At 40.2% G+C, this 21,814-nt stretch overlaps 1 protein-coding gene across 2 annotated transcripts in view; it reads left to right on the forward strand.

Moving 5' to 3' along the window:
- TGFBR3 (transforming growth factor beta receptor 3) overlaps positions 1–21,814 on the forward strand; it is a 113,309-nt gene that overhangs the window by 46,400 nt on the left and 45,095 nt on the right. For both annotated transcript variants that reach the window (XM_053984781.1, XM_053984782.1), the window contains exon 4: positions 16,766–16,903. In XM_053984781.1, the coding sequence (XP_053840756.1) occupies positions 16,766–16,903 (138 nt within the window). The remainder of the gene's footprint in view (positions 1–16,765; positions 16,904–21,814) is intronic.

A 21,814-nucleotide genomic window follows, 5' to 3' on the forward strand; every position in this document is an offset into this window, starting at 1 on the left:
CTCATGTAGAATATATAGGCAACAAGCTTTTGCAAATTTAAGCATAGGAGGGGTGGCTGATGAGGGGGAGGGCATGTGGCAGGGGTGATGCAAGCAGGCTTTTCAGTAAGGGTTAGTAAGATTTGGGTGCTTTTCCTTCTCTATAAACTGGGAAAAAGAAGACAAAAGACAGATTGGAAATGTATAGGATTGTGTATTATAAACAGTCTTTGTTGTAGTTTACCACTTCTGTGTTATGGCAGAAGTCTGGTAAATATAAGATAATATCATGAAATGTTATCACATTTATGATCTTCAAGGAATTTGTTTGTATTTTAGTTCATTAATCCCATTGAGATCAAATCTTTTATGTTGAGGCTGGGAATGTCTTCTTTCTTCAAGTAAGAACCCCCGAAGTTCCAGTCTTTTTCAAGTATTTCTTAGAAATGTCTTTTATCACAATTCATATTTGGCCATGCTTTATCATAGGAAATAGAATACGGGTGCATGTAATAGCCTCAAGTGTTTATATTGAACTTGGCAAGAAAAATGCAAGCCTTTTTTGTTTGTTTTATTTGATCAAATATTCCTGGGGAAGTGAGTGCGTGTGTGCATTTCTGTACTGATCTGGGTCTCAGCTGAATGCCAGGAACTACTGAACTCTTACAATAACTTTCTCTTTGGCTTTGGGTATCTTCACTCAGTTTTCAGAAAGGAGATAGTTGCTTCCTCATGGAGCTGTTTGTTCTGAGGAAGTTATTGTTTGCAGAGTCACTTGGAAACTCTAGAAATTTGCACCAGAAGAATGTGTATAGAAGAGCATAAAAATTATTTTAAGATGGAAGTCACTCTTTAGGTATATTATCACTCTTTAGGTATATTATCAATATACCTCTTTAGGTATATTATCAAATTAATAGAGGATTCTTTTCTTATGCCTGTTGGTTGAATTTCCCTGAGCAGCTTCGAGCACACAGTTACAATTGAAATAGTTAAAGGGAGAGAGGAGGGGCATATAAAGTTAATCTCATGTGAATACTTAGGATTGAATACATATGAATACATGGAATCAGAGTTCCTGGCAAAGGATTCACTATTGTTTTCATTGACATCCTCATCCTCAAAAACTTTAAGATGTTATGCCTGATACAGATGTTTAACATGTGTTACATGAAATGAAGGCAGGAAAACTAAGGACTTGTCTTTATTTTTATAATTTTGAGTAATGCCACTGAGGCTGTAATAATTTGACAGACCTTCTTCCCCACTCTTTAATCAGTGCTATTCGGCAAAAAGTTAATAATTACAACTTCAAAATTTCCTTTGAGAGTAAACATGATATTAAAATGGCTGCTAGCTCCTGGAATAGGCTAATTATAATAGGCTGATCCTGAATTCAGGAGAATTTTTCTGTGTCACTGTGTTTTTGGTTTTTATGATTTTGAAGATCTGGGTGATGAAGGTGGTGAAAACCTAGTTCATTTTGCCTATTATGCTACATATTTACTGTATTTCCCAGTGTGTTTGTTTTAACTGTTTTCAGAAGTTTAATACTACAACAGCCTTACCCAAGGCTATGGCAGGGAAAATGTTTTGTTTCGTGCTCAGGCATCCAGAGATCCAGGAACAGCCTTGAGATTCAGCTCAGATAAAGAGGCCACTTTCTGGGCATATTTAAAACATGCTGACCTGCAGCACCAGAGTCATGGTCAGAGGGGGCCTGGAGGTCATGTGCTGACAGCAGGCAGGAAGGGAATTCAAGGTTTGTTACTTGACAGCTGGAGTTAGTGAAGATTCTGTTACCTATTCATTTGTTTGAATAGGTATACAGTGCTGCACGTGGGTATATTTAGTACTTCTGGTAGGTCAAAGGCCTTTGCTTTGAAGAAAAATAGTTGCTGCTTTAGAAAAAGAAGCTTTGAGAGATAAAACAAAGCACTGTGCCTCTGCCAAGGTACAGACAAAATCTGAACTTTGCAATGGTGTTTTTCTTTTCTTGCCTCTTCACTTTCTGACCACCTTAGCGTGGCAGCAGTAGTGGATCTCTATAGCAGCAGACCTGCATGTTTCAATGCAAGTATGTTCAGGGGTTTTGAACCTTCAGCCTCTTCAGCTGGCCAGCTCTCCTATTTTGCTGAGCCCATCAAGGTCAATTCGATCACTTCACCCATTCCTTCTTGTTCCTTGGTAATGTGTGGTTCATGAAGTTGTGCAGAGGCAACATAATCACTCGTACTGGATATACAGAATAACAATGGAAAATGAGTTTGGCCACCTGCAAGCATCTCTGTTAAATTTGAGGTTGACTACAGGTTTTTCTGTAATCATTTTGCGTGGTGTTTTGTGAGGGAAGGGTGCCACATAAGAAGATCAAGAATGGGAAGTCCAGATGAATTACTGCTCCAGCAGTGCTCTCTGCCAGTGAGGTCTCAGAGTCAAGCTGTGAGTGACACTGTGGCAAATGTACTCCAGGAACACCCTGTATTTGTTGCTTGGAAAGCAGGAGTTCCTCATCACATGCATCTTTGATCTTGGGTAATTTCCAAAGCTTGCCCACAGCTTGTGGTAGCTCCACTGGCTCACCAGGGTGGTTTCACAGGCTGCTGTTTACTCCCTTTATGCATAGCCGTGCTCAAGAGCCCAGCTGGAGCACTGGACTGAATCAGAAAAAAAGTACATGACAGACCTTATAAAGCCTTAAAAATAGTGGCAGCGTACGCCACAGAAATCGTAATCATTCAGTGTCTGTCTCAGGTAACTCCATGTCTGCTGAAAGCTGCAACTCCCATGCAGCTGATACATTAAAATGACATTGATGTCTTAATTGCCTTCATGGTGAACGTGGCATTGCCATATTTTTAAGAAGTGGAGTTTGCTTGTTGTTTGAAAACCTTTACAATGTTCTTTCCCCTCTTCTTTTTGTTAGCACTTCGGGGCATCTGTGCTTCCATAAAATCCCACCTTTTTTAATGTGGCTTTTTCATCTTGTTTGTCTGGACTGCAGTCTTTGCATGTTGTTTTTAGCCAGCTCAGGATTTGCTGGTCACTGGATTGGGCAGTCCTTTCACGTTCTGCCCACCAGAACTGCCAGAGGAAGTCCTGTGTTGGCCAGAGGAGCCTGTTTGTACAGAGCCTTATGTCCTGCAGGAGTGTGGCTTGATGTGTGTCTGCCCTTAAAGAGGCAGCAGTGACATCTCATGACTTGGAAAGTGCTGTGCAAACCCTCGGTATTTTCTGTTTTTAGAAATGGGACTGTGTGCTGTGTGCAGAAAGTGAGCCCTGCTCTCAGTTGAGGGAGCTGTGTGGAGCACTGTCTGAAGCCATGCCAAGGCCTGCCACAGAACGCTAGCGGGTTCAGAAGGAAAAACATCAGTAGTTTTCTGACTGCTCACAGTTTTGGGTTTTGCTGACTGCTGCTTAAAATGTCGTGTTAGAAGCTGTAAACTGCACTCTTGCTTTCCTCTGATGCAAGATGCTGCAGGTACTGATGTGCTCTTGCAGGGCTGCAGAGAGCGAGAGGGCTGCTGCTGCTGTTTCCTGGGTGGACTCTTCCTGTCTCTCTATGGCTTGTATGTGTAAGCACACTGTGCACGTGGGCTCACATGTTTCTTTCAGGCAGATGTGTGTTGATTTTTGATTATAGACTGTGATTTATGTTCATGGTCTCCAATTTCCTCCAAGCTTCTGACATGACTTCTTCATAAATTACTGCTTTGTCTGTAGTTACTTTCTCCAAGAAAAGATAATTAAGGAAGTGATGACATTTCCAGGAGTCCATCTATATCCCAAACTCCATGGTCAGGTTCCAGTCTAGCTTTGGGCTCATGGATGTATGTGTGAGATATTGGAGCAACATTTGTCATGAGTGGTCGCATTTATGTTGTTCTCTAGAGTGTCTATTTGAATCAAAGGCTGGAATTAATGAAGCCGTTCTTCTTCAGCCTCCCAGTGCAGGGGAAAATTTCCAGCATAAATTGTGTGGAGCTTGCCATGCCTGACAGCCATGCTCCTGTATCAGCTGGAAAAGTAAAACCATGCTGTGGCAAGATAGAAGAACAACAAATGTTTTAATTGGTTAGGTGTTTTTATGTAGATCTTGCTTTTGATAACACTCAAGTTTGTGTTTGTCTAGACCAGTGTCTTATTTTGCCTGTGAAACAAAAGCAGAATACTTACACAGTAGGAAAACTTGTTATTTCAAGGAGAAGATGCAAAAATAGCACCACCATGAGGTACAAATATCTGAAACCTAAATTGCTTGAAAAAGTTTGAAGGAAATATAGATAATTCATAACCGATACTGTCTCTTTAACAAGTGCTGTGGCAATTTATAATAAAGAAATGTTTTTATTATGATTTGACATCATGTCATATGTAATAAACATGGTAGGGGCAGTAGTTAGTGTGTCTAGATGAGAGGCAGTATTTGGTGATGACTCAAATGCCATCAGTGAGGGAAAAGTATTAAGAACTGTCACCATTCTGGAGATAACCAACATTGTTTTACCCTGAAGACTGTTTGAGGTCTGGCTCACTCTTCCATCATTTCTCAAGGAAGCACAGTGTTCATGTCTTCTGGATGGACACGGTGTGCTAGTGCACGTGAATATGTACGTGGGATTCTGAGGCCTCTTGGGAAAGGTGACTCTGTGTGACATTGGTTTTGCAGAGAAATACAGTGGCCCTTGCTTTGTAGGTGTATTGTCAGTGTAGGCCATTGGAACATGCCCTCTTTCCTCCACTAACTGGGTTTCAAGTGATACCTGCAATGAAGAAAACTGAACATGCACCTGGATGCTACATGGAAAAATACTGCGTGCAAGGAGCAGCAGTTAGTTCTTTCTTACTTACCTGGAAAACAAGCCAGTGTGTTTTTCAGTAAATCTCTTTTCAAGGAAGAATCAGCGAGACACTGCAGATACGATGTGCATAAAATGGACATCATTGTGCAGGAAAATACTTGATAGCACCACAAATTTCTTCTGGAGGTTTTTGTCAGATTTTATGGTATTGATTCTGCAATCATATAGAGATATGAATAGTCTTACTTATAATGTCTAGGCCTGATTAAATGGAAAATCTGGTTCCTTAGGGGTTTTGGTGGTTTTTTTTTTTTTTTTTTCCTGTGTAGTTAATATCATAAAATCATTATTTGAAATATTCCTCAAATACTGCTTTGTTTGTACAGAGATTAGAAGTTCTGATTGTTTGTAAGTTTAAAAATAAGAAAAAAAATTGTGAAGATTGAAGACCCACCTCAGGGGAGTAGAGAGACAATACATTGTTAACAATTACTTTTAATTCTGAAAGCAGTTTCCTTTGCATTTAATTTCTAATACTGTTTGTGAGCATATGTAGTACAGACACACATTTGCACCAACTCTTACTTGGGCTGGTGAATTACTGACAATAAAGTAAACAAAACTGTTTCCTAAATCTGGTGCTGCTGCTAGGTTTTCTGTTTTTTATGAGTCATGCACACATGCTGTTCCTTACCCTGGCTTGGAAAGCAAGAATTTGGTTTTGCATGTCCAGTAAAGATGTGAACACTGCATGTTGCACTTTCTCTGTGACAGTGCCTCTTTAAAAGACACCTGGAGAATGACATTTCTTTTTTCCAGTCATCTGGATCCATGTGTGGTCTAGCTGCAAACCCTGAGGACCAAACTCTTTTGTGTGTGGAAGCTTTCAAACGGCATAACCTTTTGCCCTGCAGTCTTTCTGTCATCTTTTTCATGTTTGTTTGCAGTATTTACTTGCTGTGGAAGCCCTATTATCTCAGCCTCCTCCCCTTCCCCACCTGCAGCTTGTGAAACAGTGGAAAGTATGATGTTAAACCATTAAGGGTACACCCTGAGATTTGGAAATTTTGTATTCATTTACCAGGTTTGCCATTATGTTTTTTGGACACTGTGTGCTATGTTACATCTGCATGGTATTTTACAGTTGAGATGAACTACAAGCCTCCTGTGTCAGCTCTAGCCTCAGACCTGGTGGAGATGAGACAGTGCTAGTGCTGTCTCTGAATAGACCTAGCATTCAGTATTAGTATCCTACTGAGCCTGGACAAACAAGACCTGTTGAGAGGCAAGATGTATCAATACTTTAGTGATACATTAGTGCAGCTCTGTCATTTCTGCTGGGAGGCTAGCATCTATCTAACTTGCTGAAAATATGGGCAGTGGAAACTTGTGTTTACCTGAAATAGCCTGTGTAGATTAGTTTAGAAGGCCCCAAATGCATTTAAGGAAAATGGTCCTGGCAGATATTTGTCATATGCCTTTTATCTCTCAGTTTGAGAAGCTTTTCCTTTGGGACAGGAGCCGCTTTTTACTATGTACTCATATATCCTCTGACGTAGTTAACCGCCTCCACACCCATTTTTTCTTTTCAGGGCACTGGATACCCTGTTACACAGCTACCTGGTAATAGTTTAGGGGTGGGAGAAGGGAAGGCAAATTAAAATTTGCAGCTCAGGCGATGCACTGAAGGAAAACTTAGATCTGCAATATATGTACAAATAAATGTGGAATAGAAAATTATCTGGAAATTTGTTTCATTTCTACATGAGTCTTCTACCTTAATCATTAAAGTAAAACTTAGTGTGGTGATACCATTTTTTGAATAGGCCACTAGCAGCAGTAGGGGAGATGCTATACTTGTGGTGTACAGGGACAGATCCTCTGCCCTTAAACAGATCTAAGGCCAACAAGGAATTTTCCCATAAAATGTATAAAAGGAAGACTGTCCCTCAGGATTCATTATATGCCATGTGAATGTTATTGACATCTACTGATTTATGCAAAGTTGAGCAAAGCACTGTGTTTTGGGAAGCCTGGCTGATCTGCAGAAGGGCAGATGGCACAAATGGTTTCACTTAATCTTTGGGAGCCTGAGCATCTCATTCAGGTCACAGACAGAATGGGCAAAGGGGTTCCCAGCTTTGCACTGATGAGCATCCGTTTTCCATTGACTGAACCGTGGGGCTGGTCACTGTGGGCAGCCCTTGCTCTGACGGTGACCAAAGTGGGGATTGTCATGTGAAAGTTACATTGGGTTGGCAAAGCTGAGCAGAATTGCATGTGCAGAGACTGCTTTCTTTGCTGCAGACAGAAGTTTTTGAAAAATCTTGGTTTTCAGGAAGAAAGAGAATTCTGGTTCTCAAAGCATGTAATGCAGAACACATTCAGTGAAAATGGAATTGAAATATGTATGCACAGGGGAAGCTGGATTTTTTATAATTCAGGTAAACAAAGCTAACAGAGGCAGTGTGTAGATGATATCTACATAAAATTTATCAGTAAACTCTTTGGGTTATACTTTCAAGATGATTGTTACAGAACTGTCTCAGTATGAATTATGGTAATGCAGTTATTGCCTCTTGTGTTCTGTCTTTATAAAAACCCTCAAGTTTTTTTACTCTTGTTATTATTGCACTGTGAAAGTCATACCCCTTTCTATTGCAAATAGGACTTTAATAACTGTCCTGCATATTTGCCATGTTATTTGTGTCAGGAATAGCTTTTATTACCTAGGTATTTGCATATATTATTAGCATGTGGCTGTTCCAGCTTAGAATAACAACTTAGGAACATCAGAAATTAATTTGCTATGTTTTTGTCTGAAACTAAATTATGTGACTAAGCAGAAATAGCCCAACATTTTCATGAAGCTAGAAGCACTATTTTGTAATGTCTCCTTGTGTCAGAATTTTCTGATGCTGTGTGAGCTGTGGTGCTTTCTGAACAGGCACTGCATTTCCAGTAAAACCTTACCAGCATGGTTGCCTACTCTTCCACTTTCTCCTCAAAAGTATCACTGGTTCAGGAAACCACCAGTTATGAACCAGACACAGGCAACTCTGCTGTCAAGAGCAGAGCAGTATGTTTAATGTCATACAGCAAACTCATCTGGCACATGATGCCTTTGATAATGTTATAGTACTAAATTTTACTTGTAATTACTGACTTTATTATACTATATATTACTATTGCCTTTTTTAGTCTGTTGTGTGGAGCAGCTGAATTACAAAGCCACATGAGGAGATCTAAATGTGCTGCAATTCCATCCTATTACACAGACCCTCAGCTTGGTCATTTAATACTGGGGCAAGAAATGTACCAGAGCTGATGCTGGAGGCAGACCTATAGATAATTTTTGCCTATGCTGCAAGCCCTTAGGCTTTTGTTCCAAAGGGCTCTCTCTCATCCCACTGTTGGATACAAGTATGAAGTCAGTGTAGGGGCAGGTCTGTTTTCTAGCTGGTTCTGAAACCTTAGATCTTCATTTCAACCCATGTGCTGTTCTACATGGAATAGGTGCCAAACTCAAGGGTGATGCTTCATCCCTACTGAAGGTGAGGGGAACTTTGTTTAGTTCTTGTCCTGAACACATGTTTTGGGGCTGTCCTTTAATGGATGAGGTGAGTTGGTCTGTTCAGCCCAGGGAAGAGGAGACTGAGGGGTAACCTTACCACATTCTACAACTTCCTCATGAGGGGAGGAGGAGGGGCAGGCACTGATCTCTGTGGTGGCCAGTGATAGGACCCAAGATAATGGCCTGGAATTGTGTCAGGGGAGACTTAGGTTGGATATCGGGAAAAGATTCTTCACCCAGAGAGTGGCTGGGCACTGGAACCTCCAGGGCAGTGGTCACAGCCCTAAGTCTGACAGACTTCAAGAAGTGTTTGGACAATGCTCTCAGGCACATGGTGTGACTCTTGGGGATGCTGCTGTGCAGGGCCAGGAGTTGGACTCAATAATCATTGAGGGTCCCTTCCAACTCAGCTTCTTCTGTGATTCTCTGAGTTTCCTCTGAATCATTAATAATGGGAACATGATGCATAATTCAAAATAGTTTGTTAGTGGATGTTGGCATGTTCATGTGCTGTAGGACTTGATTTTTTAAGCTCTTTCTGTCTAGCACAGCACACCCTGACCTTTAGCCCCTATTGTAGGACAAATAGGGGTGAAGGGAAAAGGAGTTTTCAAACACCTTTTGGTCAAAGATTTTTGAGAGTATTTAATGAAAAGAGTGCACTGGGCCACAGGTCATAGTTGGGCAGTCCTTAACAACTTTTCTGATTTCTTATCTTCTTTTTTATGGAGCCTAATTTTCCAGTCTGGGTGGTAGATTGTAACAGTCAAGAGATTGTGCAATAGTATTCTCTCTTTTATGCAGTAATGTATGGGATCTCATCGGTCTCTGGTTTAATGCCAGTAGCTTCAGTGGAATTATGCCAGGGGTGAATCTTTCCCATGATTTTTAAAACTGAGCTATAACTGCTGTTTAGTCAATCTAATTCTCCAGTGCTGTGTGGGCGAGAAGGTCCAGGCAATGCCAGTCTATTTGCAATTGTGTAGTTAGGGTAAAATAAGGGTTGATATTAAAATTAGAGTGTTACATGAGCCTTGGAAATAAACTTCAGTCCCCCATACACCTGGGTAGATGCTACCTGGTACTCAGATCCATTCCCTAAGTATTGAGTTGTGCCTCATCCTGGAAGTAAGAAGAGGTCTTTCCTTCCCTTGTGCCTCATGCATCGCAGCTCCCTCCCTGCTGTCTCCCAAAGGGGCAGGTCCCTGCCCCAGCAGCATCCATGAGTGCTGGTCTGGCAGAGAGAAGGTGGCATGGTGTGTCCCTGGCAAGGGCTGTGAAGGTGGCACAGTGTTGAGTTCTGTGGGAGAAAAAGTAGCTCTCTGTGGGTGTGAGTGCTTGCTTTTAGTGCCATTGCAGTTTCTGTGGAGTTAGTGGCTGCTTTGATACTGTTTGAAGATTTTCTGTTTGATTGCTGGGGTGAGTTTTCAAAAATTGGTGCTTGCCCTGTCTGAACATAGTCTGCATTGGAGAACCTTCCCAGAAGGGAAGCAGTGGGATCTTGTGTGATTTTAGGAATGTGCTTATACAATCATTTGATTTAGGAATGCAAATATGTAACCCTGTGAGCAAAGTTACATTCAAGCAGTAACACCATGTGAACATATTTTGAGTTTCTTGGAAAAATCAGCACACTCTCTCTCAGAAACTGTTGGCTCTTGAAAGCTGGGTATTGTGATCTACTATAGCTGGCTTGGTATCAAATGTGTAACACAATATTCAGTGAGCATAGCAAAAATATGAGGGGCAGGAAAAAACAGTATTTCATTTTGAATCACAATCTCGGTCTAAAGAGTATGCTTTTTTCTTTAGTTTTATTTTAAGAAGAAAAGGATGGTTCCCAAAGTACTTGATAAACACTTCTGAAAAGTGGTGCAGTACCAGATCCCACCAGTTGAGCTGGATTAATGAACTAATCCTTAACTGGATTCTATTATGGCCAATGTACCAACATTATATTTTTTCAAGTGAATTTCAGTAGAAATTCCAAATCTCCTATACTGATAGGCACAAGTGAACTGTAAAAATAAGTTTCTTCATGTTAATTTCTTTGACTTCAAATACCAGAACAAATGATGTTATATAAATAATATATTAACAAAAAGAGTGAGAACACTTAGGGCAGAGATAGGTGTAAATTTTCATATTTAAGCTCTAAATTTTGCCTGATTTGAATGAGTTAATTTAATCTTTGCAGCAGAGTAATGAGTTAAGGTGTCATAAATCGGTCTTTACTGCATCACTTGTAAGTCAGAAAATGTACTTATGTGATCTGAGAGTTAAAATTTTTTTTTCTTCTTTTTTAGAAAACAGCTGTCCAAGCCTAGACAGGGTAATTCAATACAATACCGCATATTTTGTCCTGGCTTATTAGCACAGATTTGTAATGGCTGTTTTGGAAAATGTGCTATGAATTTATCTAAAGGTCTTCATGCCGGAATAGTTAATTCAACCTTACAAATCCTTGGCACTTACCTTTCATCTTTTTAGAACAAAAACACAGAGCCTGTGATTTGATGCCTTGAAGTCAGCAAAACAAAATGGTACTTTAACAGCAGCATTTACTTTGATCAGTTTTCAGCATTTGTGACCTTGCCTTTCACATAGTACAAATGGCTTTACCAGAGTAGCAGGGCAGGAGCCCGTAGACTGTTTTTGTAGTTGGTTTCTGTGGTGATACTCAGCCTTCCATGAAACTGATCTCTGGGGACAGAAGCCTCTGCAGCCGCCTTAACCTTGCTGCTGCTGGAGACCTGGAAAGAGCTGTGCAGAATGTGCAGGCAGCAGTGACCAGCACGGGCCCGGGCAGAGGCCGCTGGCTCAGCAGTGCCAGCAGAGCTTTGCTGGCCACTGCACCTACGAAGGGAAAAATGCATTCTAGCAAATAGGACAGAACCACTGGGCTTCACATCCCACTTGTGCTTAGATGCTTTAAAAGGAACGTGTAGGTTTTGTTTTAAGATTTTCAGAATAACTTTAGTCTATAATTTTCAGCTATGACCAAACTGTTGTATTCCTCACAAGTTAGTCATGTATTATTCAGAGGCGTGTGTGCCAAAGGGGGCCAGACGTGAGTCTGAAGAGGAGCTTCCTCTGACAAACAGCTGCTGAAGTTGAGCCTTGCTGAGAGGACCATTGCTGACACACATGCCCAGAAGGTCTGGCCTGGCTATTGATTGCACAATGAATATGTTGGCTGTGCAACAGCTTTGTGATCAAATGAGCCCTTCACTGGGAGTGAGGAATGTGTTGGACCACATTGACTTATTTTCCTGTACTGTTGTGGTCTGTCTGCTTGGGTAACATGCTGTCTCTTAATATGTTTTTAAAATAATATGGGCAAAGCAATAGCAGCTGCTTTTTAAGTGGACTAGGTGACCTAAAAATGCCCAAGTTCATTTAATGATTCTGGTTTCATTTTCTTTTGATATTGTTTGACCTAACTGGTCACAGAGCTGCCTGAGATGCAGAACACTTTGAATGAAGTAGTATATTGCTGAGAAGTACCAAATGTGTGTACATTTTAAGCTTCTTTGAAAATCTAGGAATGGGTGGAGAATGTCCCTTTTTGGATCCCTGATTTTTTTTTTTTTTTAAGCTTATGTGGGAGTTTCAGAAAAAAGTTAGCAACTTTACCACAGAGTTCAGTGAGTTCAGAATTTCACATCGTGTCTTCAAAATACTCTTTACAGCACTGAACACACATAGGATTAGTTTCTGTTGGAGTTTCTGGGCAAGGCTTCCATAAATATTTAGAAATATGGATTTTGCCAGTGAAAATACAAAAAGAAAGAGAAAATTTATAATCACCTCTTGTGCTATTAATTCAAAACTTTTTTTTTTTTTTTTTGGTGGTTCAAAGCAATTCAGTATCTTTCTATAAAATTGTGTTGTGTTCTGAAGGTGCTGTGAACTGTAGACATGAGAAAGGGTGTGTCTTGAATAGCTCTTATGCTCTTATGCTAAGATGAGACAGAAAGGTGTCCAGGGGAGGGGGGTTGCTTGGGGCTCAGCTAATGGTATAACTAGAGCCACAGTAGGGGTGCTGCAGCAGAAATGGCATTTTATTGAGATTGCTGTAGAGAGAGAGTAGGGATGGAGATCTTCCTCTGCGGTGCTGTGGATGGAGGCAGGCATGCCAGAAATTAGCAAAGGGACAAGTCAGTGGGAGCACAGCTGTGGCAGCAGAAAGCTTAGCAAGGCAGAGCTAAAGAGGAGGCTGCTGTCAGGCTGGAGGTGCTGGTGCAGCTGAAGTGTTGAACTTGGGTCGATGTCATAACTTTTAACACCATAGAGTCCTGTTAAGCCTTTCAATCTCTGAAGCAGGAGGGGAAGAGGTATTTAAATGCCTCTGATGCATAGTTGAAGTCCAGGCTTTTACTTGGACTCTGCAGTTCAAACCACTCTCCCTCACATAAACACCTCTCTGGTGAGCTGTTCTGACCATGCCTACCATATTTGGGCTGAAATTTCCATGCGATACCCACTGACTGTAGTTATGCCATGTAAAAATCCAATGCTTGACAGCAGGGTTTTGGCATAAAGATCTTGAGTGCTGATATCTCCTCAGTAGTTTGCTTGAAAAACTTTCTGAGAACCAGAAGAAAGTCTCCCATAACAGATACCACTGCTATGTATCATCAAGTACTGACAGTGGTGTTGGAGCAACTGTAAATATAAGGGAGGAAATAGTTACGCTGTGAGAAGTGTGTTAATTTTGTACAACTTCTCAGTGGGAACAGTCACATTCAGACATGGCTGCCCAGCAGGTAGGTTCCTCAGCAGTGCTAGCTCTGAAGCAGGAACTGGTTATGAAAAAGATGATGACCAAGATGGTCCTCAGCAATTTCTGTGGAGCTCTGGGGGTTTTTTCCAGTTTGTAGAACCAAATTGGTTTTTTACTCAAGACTCATTTTTTTCCTGAGTACTTTGTTATGTAAACAAGTGTAGTGACAGGGAATATATATGCTAAGGAGTGTAGTGATGGAGGCTCCTGCAGAAGCACGGTCACATTAACTATATTTTCTCAAGTTTAGGACTAGGCACATGAATTCTGCATTATGTGTTTTGTTGCTTAATCATGAGCATCACTGAGAGTGTAGTAATACAAAATTACCTTTATTTAGAAAATTCACACAGAAGCGTTTCATTTAGTTATGAAAAAAATCAATTTGGTGTCGAAGTCCTGTAGCTTTTCCCAAGGGTCTGCACTTTTCAGGCAGAAATGTAGGAAAATTCCATGATGTGGTATGACTTCTATAGTTTCAGCCAAAGGCATGGATAGACACATCACCACTTCTGCATACAGCTCAAAATTTGTTGATTATTTTCATGCATGTATGGAAATAATAATGTATGTGTGCATTATATACATCTTTAATTTTACAAGCTGAGGGAATAGCAACTACAAAGTCTGATAGCAGATGTAGTTGCAAAGAGTCTGATTTTCTCACTAAGGCTGTATGATTGCTCTGTGTGCTCTCATATGACTAAAACAACAGGAAGAAATCTTCATGAAGTCTAAAACATCTGTCTTGTCTGATAGATGTTGGTTTTGAACAAATTTGTCTGAGATCAGTTGAAACAGAGGTACTTCTCCATTTCCTTATTACCCAAAGGACTTGGCCTAGCTGTTTTTGAGATGAAGTTTTCAGAGTGTGTTATATGTATTGTATCGTTCCTGCTTTTAATAAATAATGGAGGTTTTAAATAGCAAAAAATTTTTGAAGTTTCTAATAAGAGCCGTATCTTTTACATTGACTTGACATTCTGACAAAAACACAGCCAGGACGCAAGCCTAACCTGAGTGCTCCTGTTGACCAGTGCAAGAGGATTGTTACTGGTTTTTATTCTTGGTTATTTAAGCACACAAACTATATTATAAGTAATTTCATCAATATCTAGGATCAAAGGAAATCATTCCAATAGGGCATGGAAGCATGTTGGATGCACTTTTTGCCATTTGAGGCTGAAAAAAAAAAGCATGAAATTTAAACTCATATTTCTGAGATCAGAACTTCAAAAGATACAACTGTACTACTGTACTAAACTGAGATTACAGTGTTTTTATTGTTTTGTAAGAAAACATAAGCCCAGAACAAGGTAATTACATTTAATAGTTTTAACAGCTTATTATTAATTAGCAGTGATTACAGCTGAAAAGCCACAAGAATTAATGAAAGCTGTTTAATTGTTGTGAATTTAATAGTGGTTCTAAACACCTTTTCCTTTTTACTTTCACCTCTGCTTTTCTAGACAGAACAACAAAACAAGAGTCTTGTAAAATGAATAATTTCTCTCTCATTTTCAGGTAACAGAACTACTTTGGCTGTGTAGCTGATAGAGCAAAGCAGTTTCTGTAGCTAAGAATGTGACTGGCATTTCAGATCTCTGTCCTCCCATTAGAATTGAGAGTACTACCACCTTGCAGTTTACTAAAATGAGGTATTTTATTTTTAGAGGCAGACAATGGAGAGAAATGTGGTTCTTGGTAGTCTATTGTACTTGGTATTTTCTTTATGAAATGTGTAAAATACCAGCATGTCTTCTGCTGGAAGAGGCCAGGTGGTGCCAGAGGTGGCTGCAGAGAGCAGAAGATGGCACTGCCTGGCCTTCCTGCAGGCAGGGCTGTCACTGCCCAGCTGCTGGCCAGGAGAGGAGCTCGTTCTTTAAAGCAGCTTGGGTTTAGTACAAATATGGATTTACTCAGTTTTAATCAAGAATCCAACAAGTTTTAATCAAGCTTAAGAAAGAGGAGGACAGGGATGTCCTTGGTGCTCCCAGAGGTGTATGTGTGGGGTTTGATGTCTGTCACTGTGGGGACTGGAGACACCTTTGGTCAGTGGCATTTCAGAATCTGGTGCATTGTGCTGGTAAGCAACTGCTACCAGTTAGAGTGAGAGCACAGCCAGCTGTTGCTAGCTTTTTTTGCAAGTTCTTAAGTAGTGATAAATGGTCTTTCTGCTGTCCTCTGTGTGTCTTGGACCTGATACCAGGGCCTGGCTTTGACTTTTTAGTGATGGTGAACTTTTCAAGGTGAAATAAATAAAATAAAAAAGGGAAAAAATTTTTTAAAAAAGCAAAAAAACCAACCAAACAAACAAAAACCCCCAAACAAAGCACAAAACCCAAACCCGCTAAACTAAAACCACCCTACTGTCTATTTTGGAAAATATTTTCAACAGTAATAGGTACCTGGTTTTCAGTTTGGTCTCTAGCTTTCATCTAGGTAGTTTACTGGATTAATCTCCATTTACTTTACTAGTAAACTAATGGTTGTTTGCCACTATATAGGAATCATGCAATGAACTATACATAATGGCTCTTCTCTATCTCAAATATCATTTAAAATTCTCTAGCAGGCTACAGAATTAATTCTGAATTACCTTTGTGCTCATTTCTGTTTGCCACCACTCAAACTGGTGGTTGTTTTCATGTTTGCTTCCTCTATACATTTTTTAGAATTAGCTGTGATTGTCAGGAAACCTGCCTGCCACCAGTATGGTGGGACATCAGCTTCCCTGCTCAGTCTATGGTAGGATGAAGTATCCTACCAGGTGGGATGAAGTGTCAAGCTAAATCCTGACTGCTTAAACAGCTTATTAGGTGCCACAAAAACCACTGTAATATCAATTGCAAATCTGTTTATGCGAAAAAAATGACAGGCTCTTCTATTGTGTGTTTGGTTATGGTTTTGTCCAATACTGACCCCTTTCTAGGAGGGCAGAACTGGGATATGAGGAGCTGAGCAGGAGGGACTTCCAGCAACTACAAACTGGTTGTTTCAAAGCCACTTCTAACAGGTTGCCTTACTTCCATGATGTCCACTTTCCTCATATCATTTACCCTGTGTATCTTTTTAGCCTCTGAACCACAGGCATTTTCTTTCCCTAGTGTATGTTACAATTTCTTTTGGAATTCCTTCCATGAAGTAATTTAATACTCGCTTGTGTTTCTGGATTTGTTCCTCTTGGTTTTTGTTTGTTTAGTTTTATTTGTTTTGCAGGCTAGATTTATGCCCTTAACAGAATCACCAGATGAGGTTTTGTACTCTAAGCCAGCTTTGTAGACTACCATCTAGAAACCAGAAATCAGAGTTTGCTTTGCAATTCTTTTTATCTTCTTGTTCTCCACTCTCAGCTTAGTGGTTTGACCTTTTACATAAGATATTTTTCATCAGCATTTGCCAAGGTTTTCTTTTTAGCAGTGCTTTGCAAGCATAGAGCATAATGTTAACTATTTCATATTTTATTTTCTCTGTGCTCTGTTGACTGATTTTTGTGGAAGTAGATTAGTCTAATCTTGAGTCAAGAGGTCTGAATGCTAAAAGTCATAATATATATAAAAATTACCTTTGGTTCATTGTTTCAAATTCCAGGAAGTATTCACATATTTCTGTGTTTTTCTGTAGGTCACATTACATTTGAATCCAATTTCATCAGTGCATATTCATCAGAAGCCTCTGGTGTTTCTTCTCAACTCTCCTTTGCCTTTGGTCTGGAAGCTAAAAACAGAAAGACTGGCACCTGGAATCCGAAGAGTTTTCTTTGTAAGTGTACACAGTCCTCTGGCCTGCTCTCTGTCATAGCTGCTTGTCACATAAGGCATGGAGTTAATGGCATTCATTTGGAAATTTTTCAAACATAGATTAAAAAAAAGAGAGGGTCAAGTTTCATTGTAGGGCTCTGGGGAACAGTTAGGTGGTAGGGCAAAGCAGTTTGGGAAAAGTAGCCAATTACTTGTTATGTGATTTTAAGGAAAGGAAAGCAAAACTGCTTTTCAGAATCTGCACATCATATGATTATTAATACTAACAGCCATTAGAGTTCAAAAAGCTGTGAGGTTATACCAGATTGCCAGTCCTGATTGAAGTTTAACAGTACCATAAAGCAAAAAGCCTCAGAGTGGTTGGAAATATTAAGTGGATGCTAATTGTGTGGTCTGTGACCAAAACAAAAATTTGTATCTATTGAGCTCAATATGTCCAGTTATGGTTTATGTCTCTGGTGAAGCTTTGGTCTATTGAAATGACCAAGCTAAGCCCAGAATGAAGTCATTTTTATTTCTCAGAAAGATTGGAGCACTGCTTATAATGCAAGATCCAAATATTACCTAGTATTTGTAAATCATGTCCTTACAGTTTGCCAGGACATTCAAGTTTGCTATTTGTAGTGAAACAGACAAGTTGTTTGGATTAAATTTTTAATGCATGACATCATGTCTAATCATGAGTTGTCTTTATGAAAGTTGCAGCTTTCACTATATTCAACTCTAATTGTAGAGCTAAACTTGATTCTTTTTAGTGATGTCCTTATAGGGCTTAATTTTGCTGCTCCAGCACCACTGACAGTGGTAGGCAAGATTGTTTCTGCAGCTCCCAGTGGAAACTTAGTTGTGTCACTGTGCATCAGCAGGACAGGAAGATGCACAGTGGTGCAGCATTAGAACTCTGAGAAGGGACACTGCTCCCTCAGTTGACCTGGTGTGGTGGTGACATGGTGAAGTGCACCAAGAGTTCTGTCACTTGCTGGACACTGCAAACTTTCTGGAATTGTTTTTCCTGTCATCAAGCTATAAGAATAGGAGTAGCCTTGATATTTGGAACTTTGAACGACTCAGTCCTGTTTCCAGTAGAGTGTATTACTGATTGGCGCAAAGAATATGGCTTTGTTTTTATTCTAAGGTATTCACAATCTTAGGTTTTTCATTGGTGTTTTGGAGACTCATGACTATTATCTTCCTGTTATGTGTCCTTAATGCAACCAGCACAGTTCTGGTCTGCTCAGAAAATGACTGAGGAACAACATGTGCAACAACAGTGTGACAAGTCCTCATTCCTCTCGTGAACAAAAGAAGCAGGACCTTTCATCAGAAAATAAAGCCTTAGACTTACTTTAGTTTTGATCTTCTCCTACAACACATCATCACTCCTATGTCCTATCAGCTAGATTTTGTTCAGCTAGTTTGTGTTCTTCCTCTGCACCCAGGATTTTCCCTCTGCCCTTTTCTTGCTGTGGGAGTGGAGAGATGGCCTGCTGAGACCCATGCATTTCTGCTCCACTGATTGTGCTGGAGTTCAGATAGTGATCATGCTGAGCTTGCTTGGTTTGTCTCAGTGGGGTTTCAGCAGCCTGCATTAAGGCATAGGAACAATAGGAACGTGCCTAAGGCTCTGACTGCCAAAACTGTACCCTTAGATAAGTGTTTGCTGCAGAAAACTGTTTCAGGTGCTTCTGGTTACAAACTCAGGCTTGAAGAGGTGAGCAGCAGCAGTCATGGATCTTGTCAAGCAAGAAGTTGCCTGGCCTCAAGAACTGCCATGGTAAACTTGGCCACTGATGCTGCAGGGAGTGGACTGTTTCTCAGGTGGGGCAGGAGTACCTGGTAGGCACTACAGATTTGCTGCAGTGTTGGGGAGACTCAAATCAAATACCTCCTATCACAACTCTGTCTTAATCTGTGCTGGTCGTAGTAAGGGCTGAATGTTGTGGTGCCTTGTGCCATCCTGCCAGCCTGTGCTGCTGGGACAATGCTGCTGCCCATGGGACCTTGCCTTTTTGTTGCAAGGGACTGAAGTGGTTCTCAATGTTAACCCATCCTTAATCTATCTGAACAGCTAGCTCTCCATAACAATTTTGGATCTCCTTAAATGCCATAAGAATTTGTGTAATTTTCCTTCCACCATGTTAAGGTTTCTTTTTTTCTTTCCTACAAAGAGCTCAAAGAACAAGATTGCCTAATGCCGGGGTACTGATCCACCATTACCTCTCCCAGTTTAGTCTCTGTCATCCCTCTCACTCTTAAAGTTCACTTTGTTCTTTCCCTAAGGTGATATTTTTGCTGCAAACATAAGCTAGCTTCAGTCTCTTACCATGGATTCATCAGCCTTCCCACTTTTCGTGGCCCAGTTTCTCAGTAGCTAGGGCATCTTGGGATGAGAAACCGTGAGGTTATGGGCTGAACAACTTTAAATGTGGTCACCATCTGTTGCTTTTCCACAGTTCCACTCTGCTCACAAGGACAAATGCATTGTTTTCCCAAAAGCTTTCTGAAAAAACAGCACAGAATCATGTGGCACAGAAAACATGATAAATGTGGAGGAAGGCCTAGCAGCACCTGTAGGCAAGTGCAGTATGCCAAAGAGAGATCAAGGGGCTCTAGTTCTGCACAGAGCTGTTTGCCTGTGTTGAGCTGTGCTAATTTGCAACCCCTGTGACAGTCTCTGTCCTAGGAAAGGTGGTCCTTTTCCAGAATCAGGGGTTCTTGTTTTAAGGTAAGCTGTAGGGCAGAGGGACATTCTGCTTCTGCCCTAGTTGCTGAGGGGTTCCCTGCCTCTGTGCCAGAGCCTTCAGTGAGTTCCAGACAACTGACCTCTAGGACTGTAAACAGCAGCTCCAGGGACTGCAGAGTGCAGAGCATGCTTCCTTAGCCCTTGTTTAAAAATACTTAGCTCTGTGACTCTGACTTGTTCAATCTCCTTAAATGTATAGCCAGAACAGAAGATTGAGTAATTGAGTATGTTGAATCATGAAAGATTTAGAATTTGAAAAAACTTTTCTAGTGCCCATGAGTTCATGGCACACATACCACAGGAGTGTCATAACTATTGTGTCTGTCTCTATGGAAGCCTCAGGCAAGATACTAGTTGACTTTCCAGCTTTTCCTTCAGACTTTCCAAGCAATGCATTCATTCACAATTTTATTAATATATTGTATGTAAAGTATGAATTGCAATGACTTTCATTGATTGAATCCTGGTTAGAACGATAAGTAGTGTAAAGAAATTTAAATTACAACTTCTGGGACTTGCTGCTGATAAAGACCACACTGCTAGAGCCAGGTCCAAGTTTGTAGTGAAAGGATCATGTAACCATTAGTAAAGTCCTAGCTCTTTATTTCTTTTTAATATTAGCTATTTTTTCCCTTGTAAAGTATCATAATACACTTCTCAAACTGTTACAGGGACATGTGCTTTGAGTAAGTAAATAACTAAATAAAAATTTCAAATTAATTGTATTATAATTTTCAATGTTATTTCTAACAAAGGAATCTCCAGGATATGAGTAGATGATAAATTGGAGCACAAGTGCTCTTAGCATTGTACAGGTGGAGAAACGAAGGCACACTGAGCTTGAAAGGTGATTGTACTGGACAAAGGTAGAGTTAGGGCTGTGTGTTTTCAGTGTCCTCATTAGCAAAATGGTCTGTTTCCTTCATTTTGTGAATTTATTGTTTGAGTTTCCATTAAAGCTAAGCTGCCCCAGGGACAGATGAAAATATTTAATGCTTGTATCAGCACATATCCAAAAAACCGAGAAAATACAATACTACAGAGCTGGGCTGGAGTTTAACTTCTTATCACATAGTTCGAGCGTGGATTTTGCCTTTGGCCTAGTCCTCCATCAGTTAAGAAGCTTAAAATGAATGTGGCAGAAAATCCAGGCTTTGGGTGCATTGTTATAGTATGGGGGAAGCACAGCTTACCTTCTTGGTAAATATTTTTTCAGCATGGACATGTAGATTTGGTGTATATGTGTCGGTTTGCATTTATTTTTATCATGTAATGCACAGTTTCACTGAGTGACTTGTCATGTGCTTTATCTTCATGGAAACAGCTCATGGTTTCATTTTCACAAAATGTCTACTGGTGACTAAACCTCACAGTGGAATAAACTATCATTAAAATTAAGTAGCATGCCCCAGATAAACCAAAGTTTGTGTTGGGTTAGCATCAGGATTTTTTCAATGTCATGTTTTGAAGAGTTTTTTCCGAAGTGGCACTGAATGGAAGGCCAGTGATTCTCACAGTGACAGTACTTTGGAGGAAGCCATCATGACAGGGCATGGCTGCTAAGGGGAGTTGTGCTTCACTGTTCTGTTACCTGTGTTGTCATTTTCATTCTCAGGGTGCTTTCCTCATCTATAAATCAGAAAGAACACTAGTGAGTAGTCTAAAGAGAAAATTTGGGCATCTTGATATAAACCTGATAAAAAATTTCTGTGTGTGCACGAGAAAGAGAAAAGAATATATGGTGTCTGCCTAGTGTGGTGTTAATGATACTTTTAGCATGGACAGGGTTATTTTCAGACTCTGTATGAGTTGCTGTATATTGATGGGTGAAGTAGGTGATACTGTGAAATTATTGTAATTTTAGTAAAATAAGTCTGGAGTTTATTTTCATTGTGTTAAAAATAAATGTACCTTAGTATCATGGCATTTCAATCCAAAAATACCTGAAATGGGTTAGTGCATGGACTGCTTGACCTAAGTAATTGTAAATCATCACTTCAGTTACTGATGCATGTAGTCATATTAGTCTGATTGTATATTTGTACATGTCACAAAAATGCAAGAATCTGGGAATTGGGCCTTTTCTGTTCAAGTGTTCATGGGCTCATCACTCTGAAGAGTATCACACTTGTGGGTGGGAAGCTTTGTTCAGTTCAGCACAGGGAATGC

This window comes from Vidua macroura, chromosome 9 (assembly GCF_024509145.1).
Source record: "Vidua macroura isolate BioBank_ID:100142 chromosome 9, ASM2450914v1, whole genome shotgun sequence".
Classification (NCBI taxonomy): domain Eukaryota; kingdom Metazoa; phylum Chordata; class Aves; order Passeriformes; family Viduidae; genus Vidua; species Vidua macroura.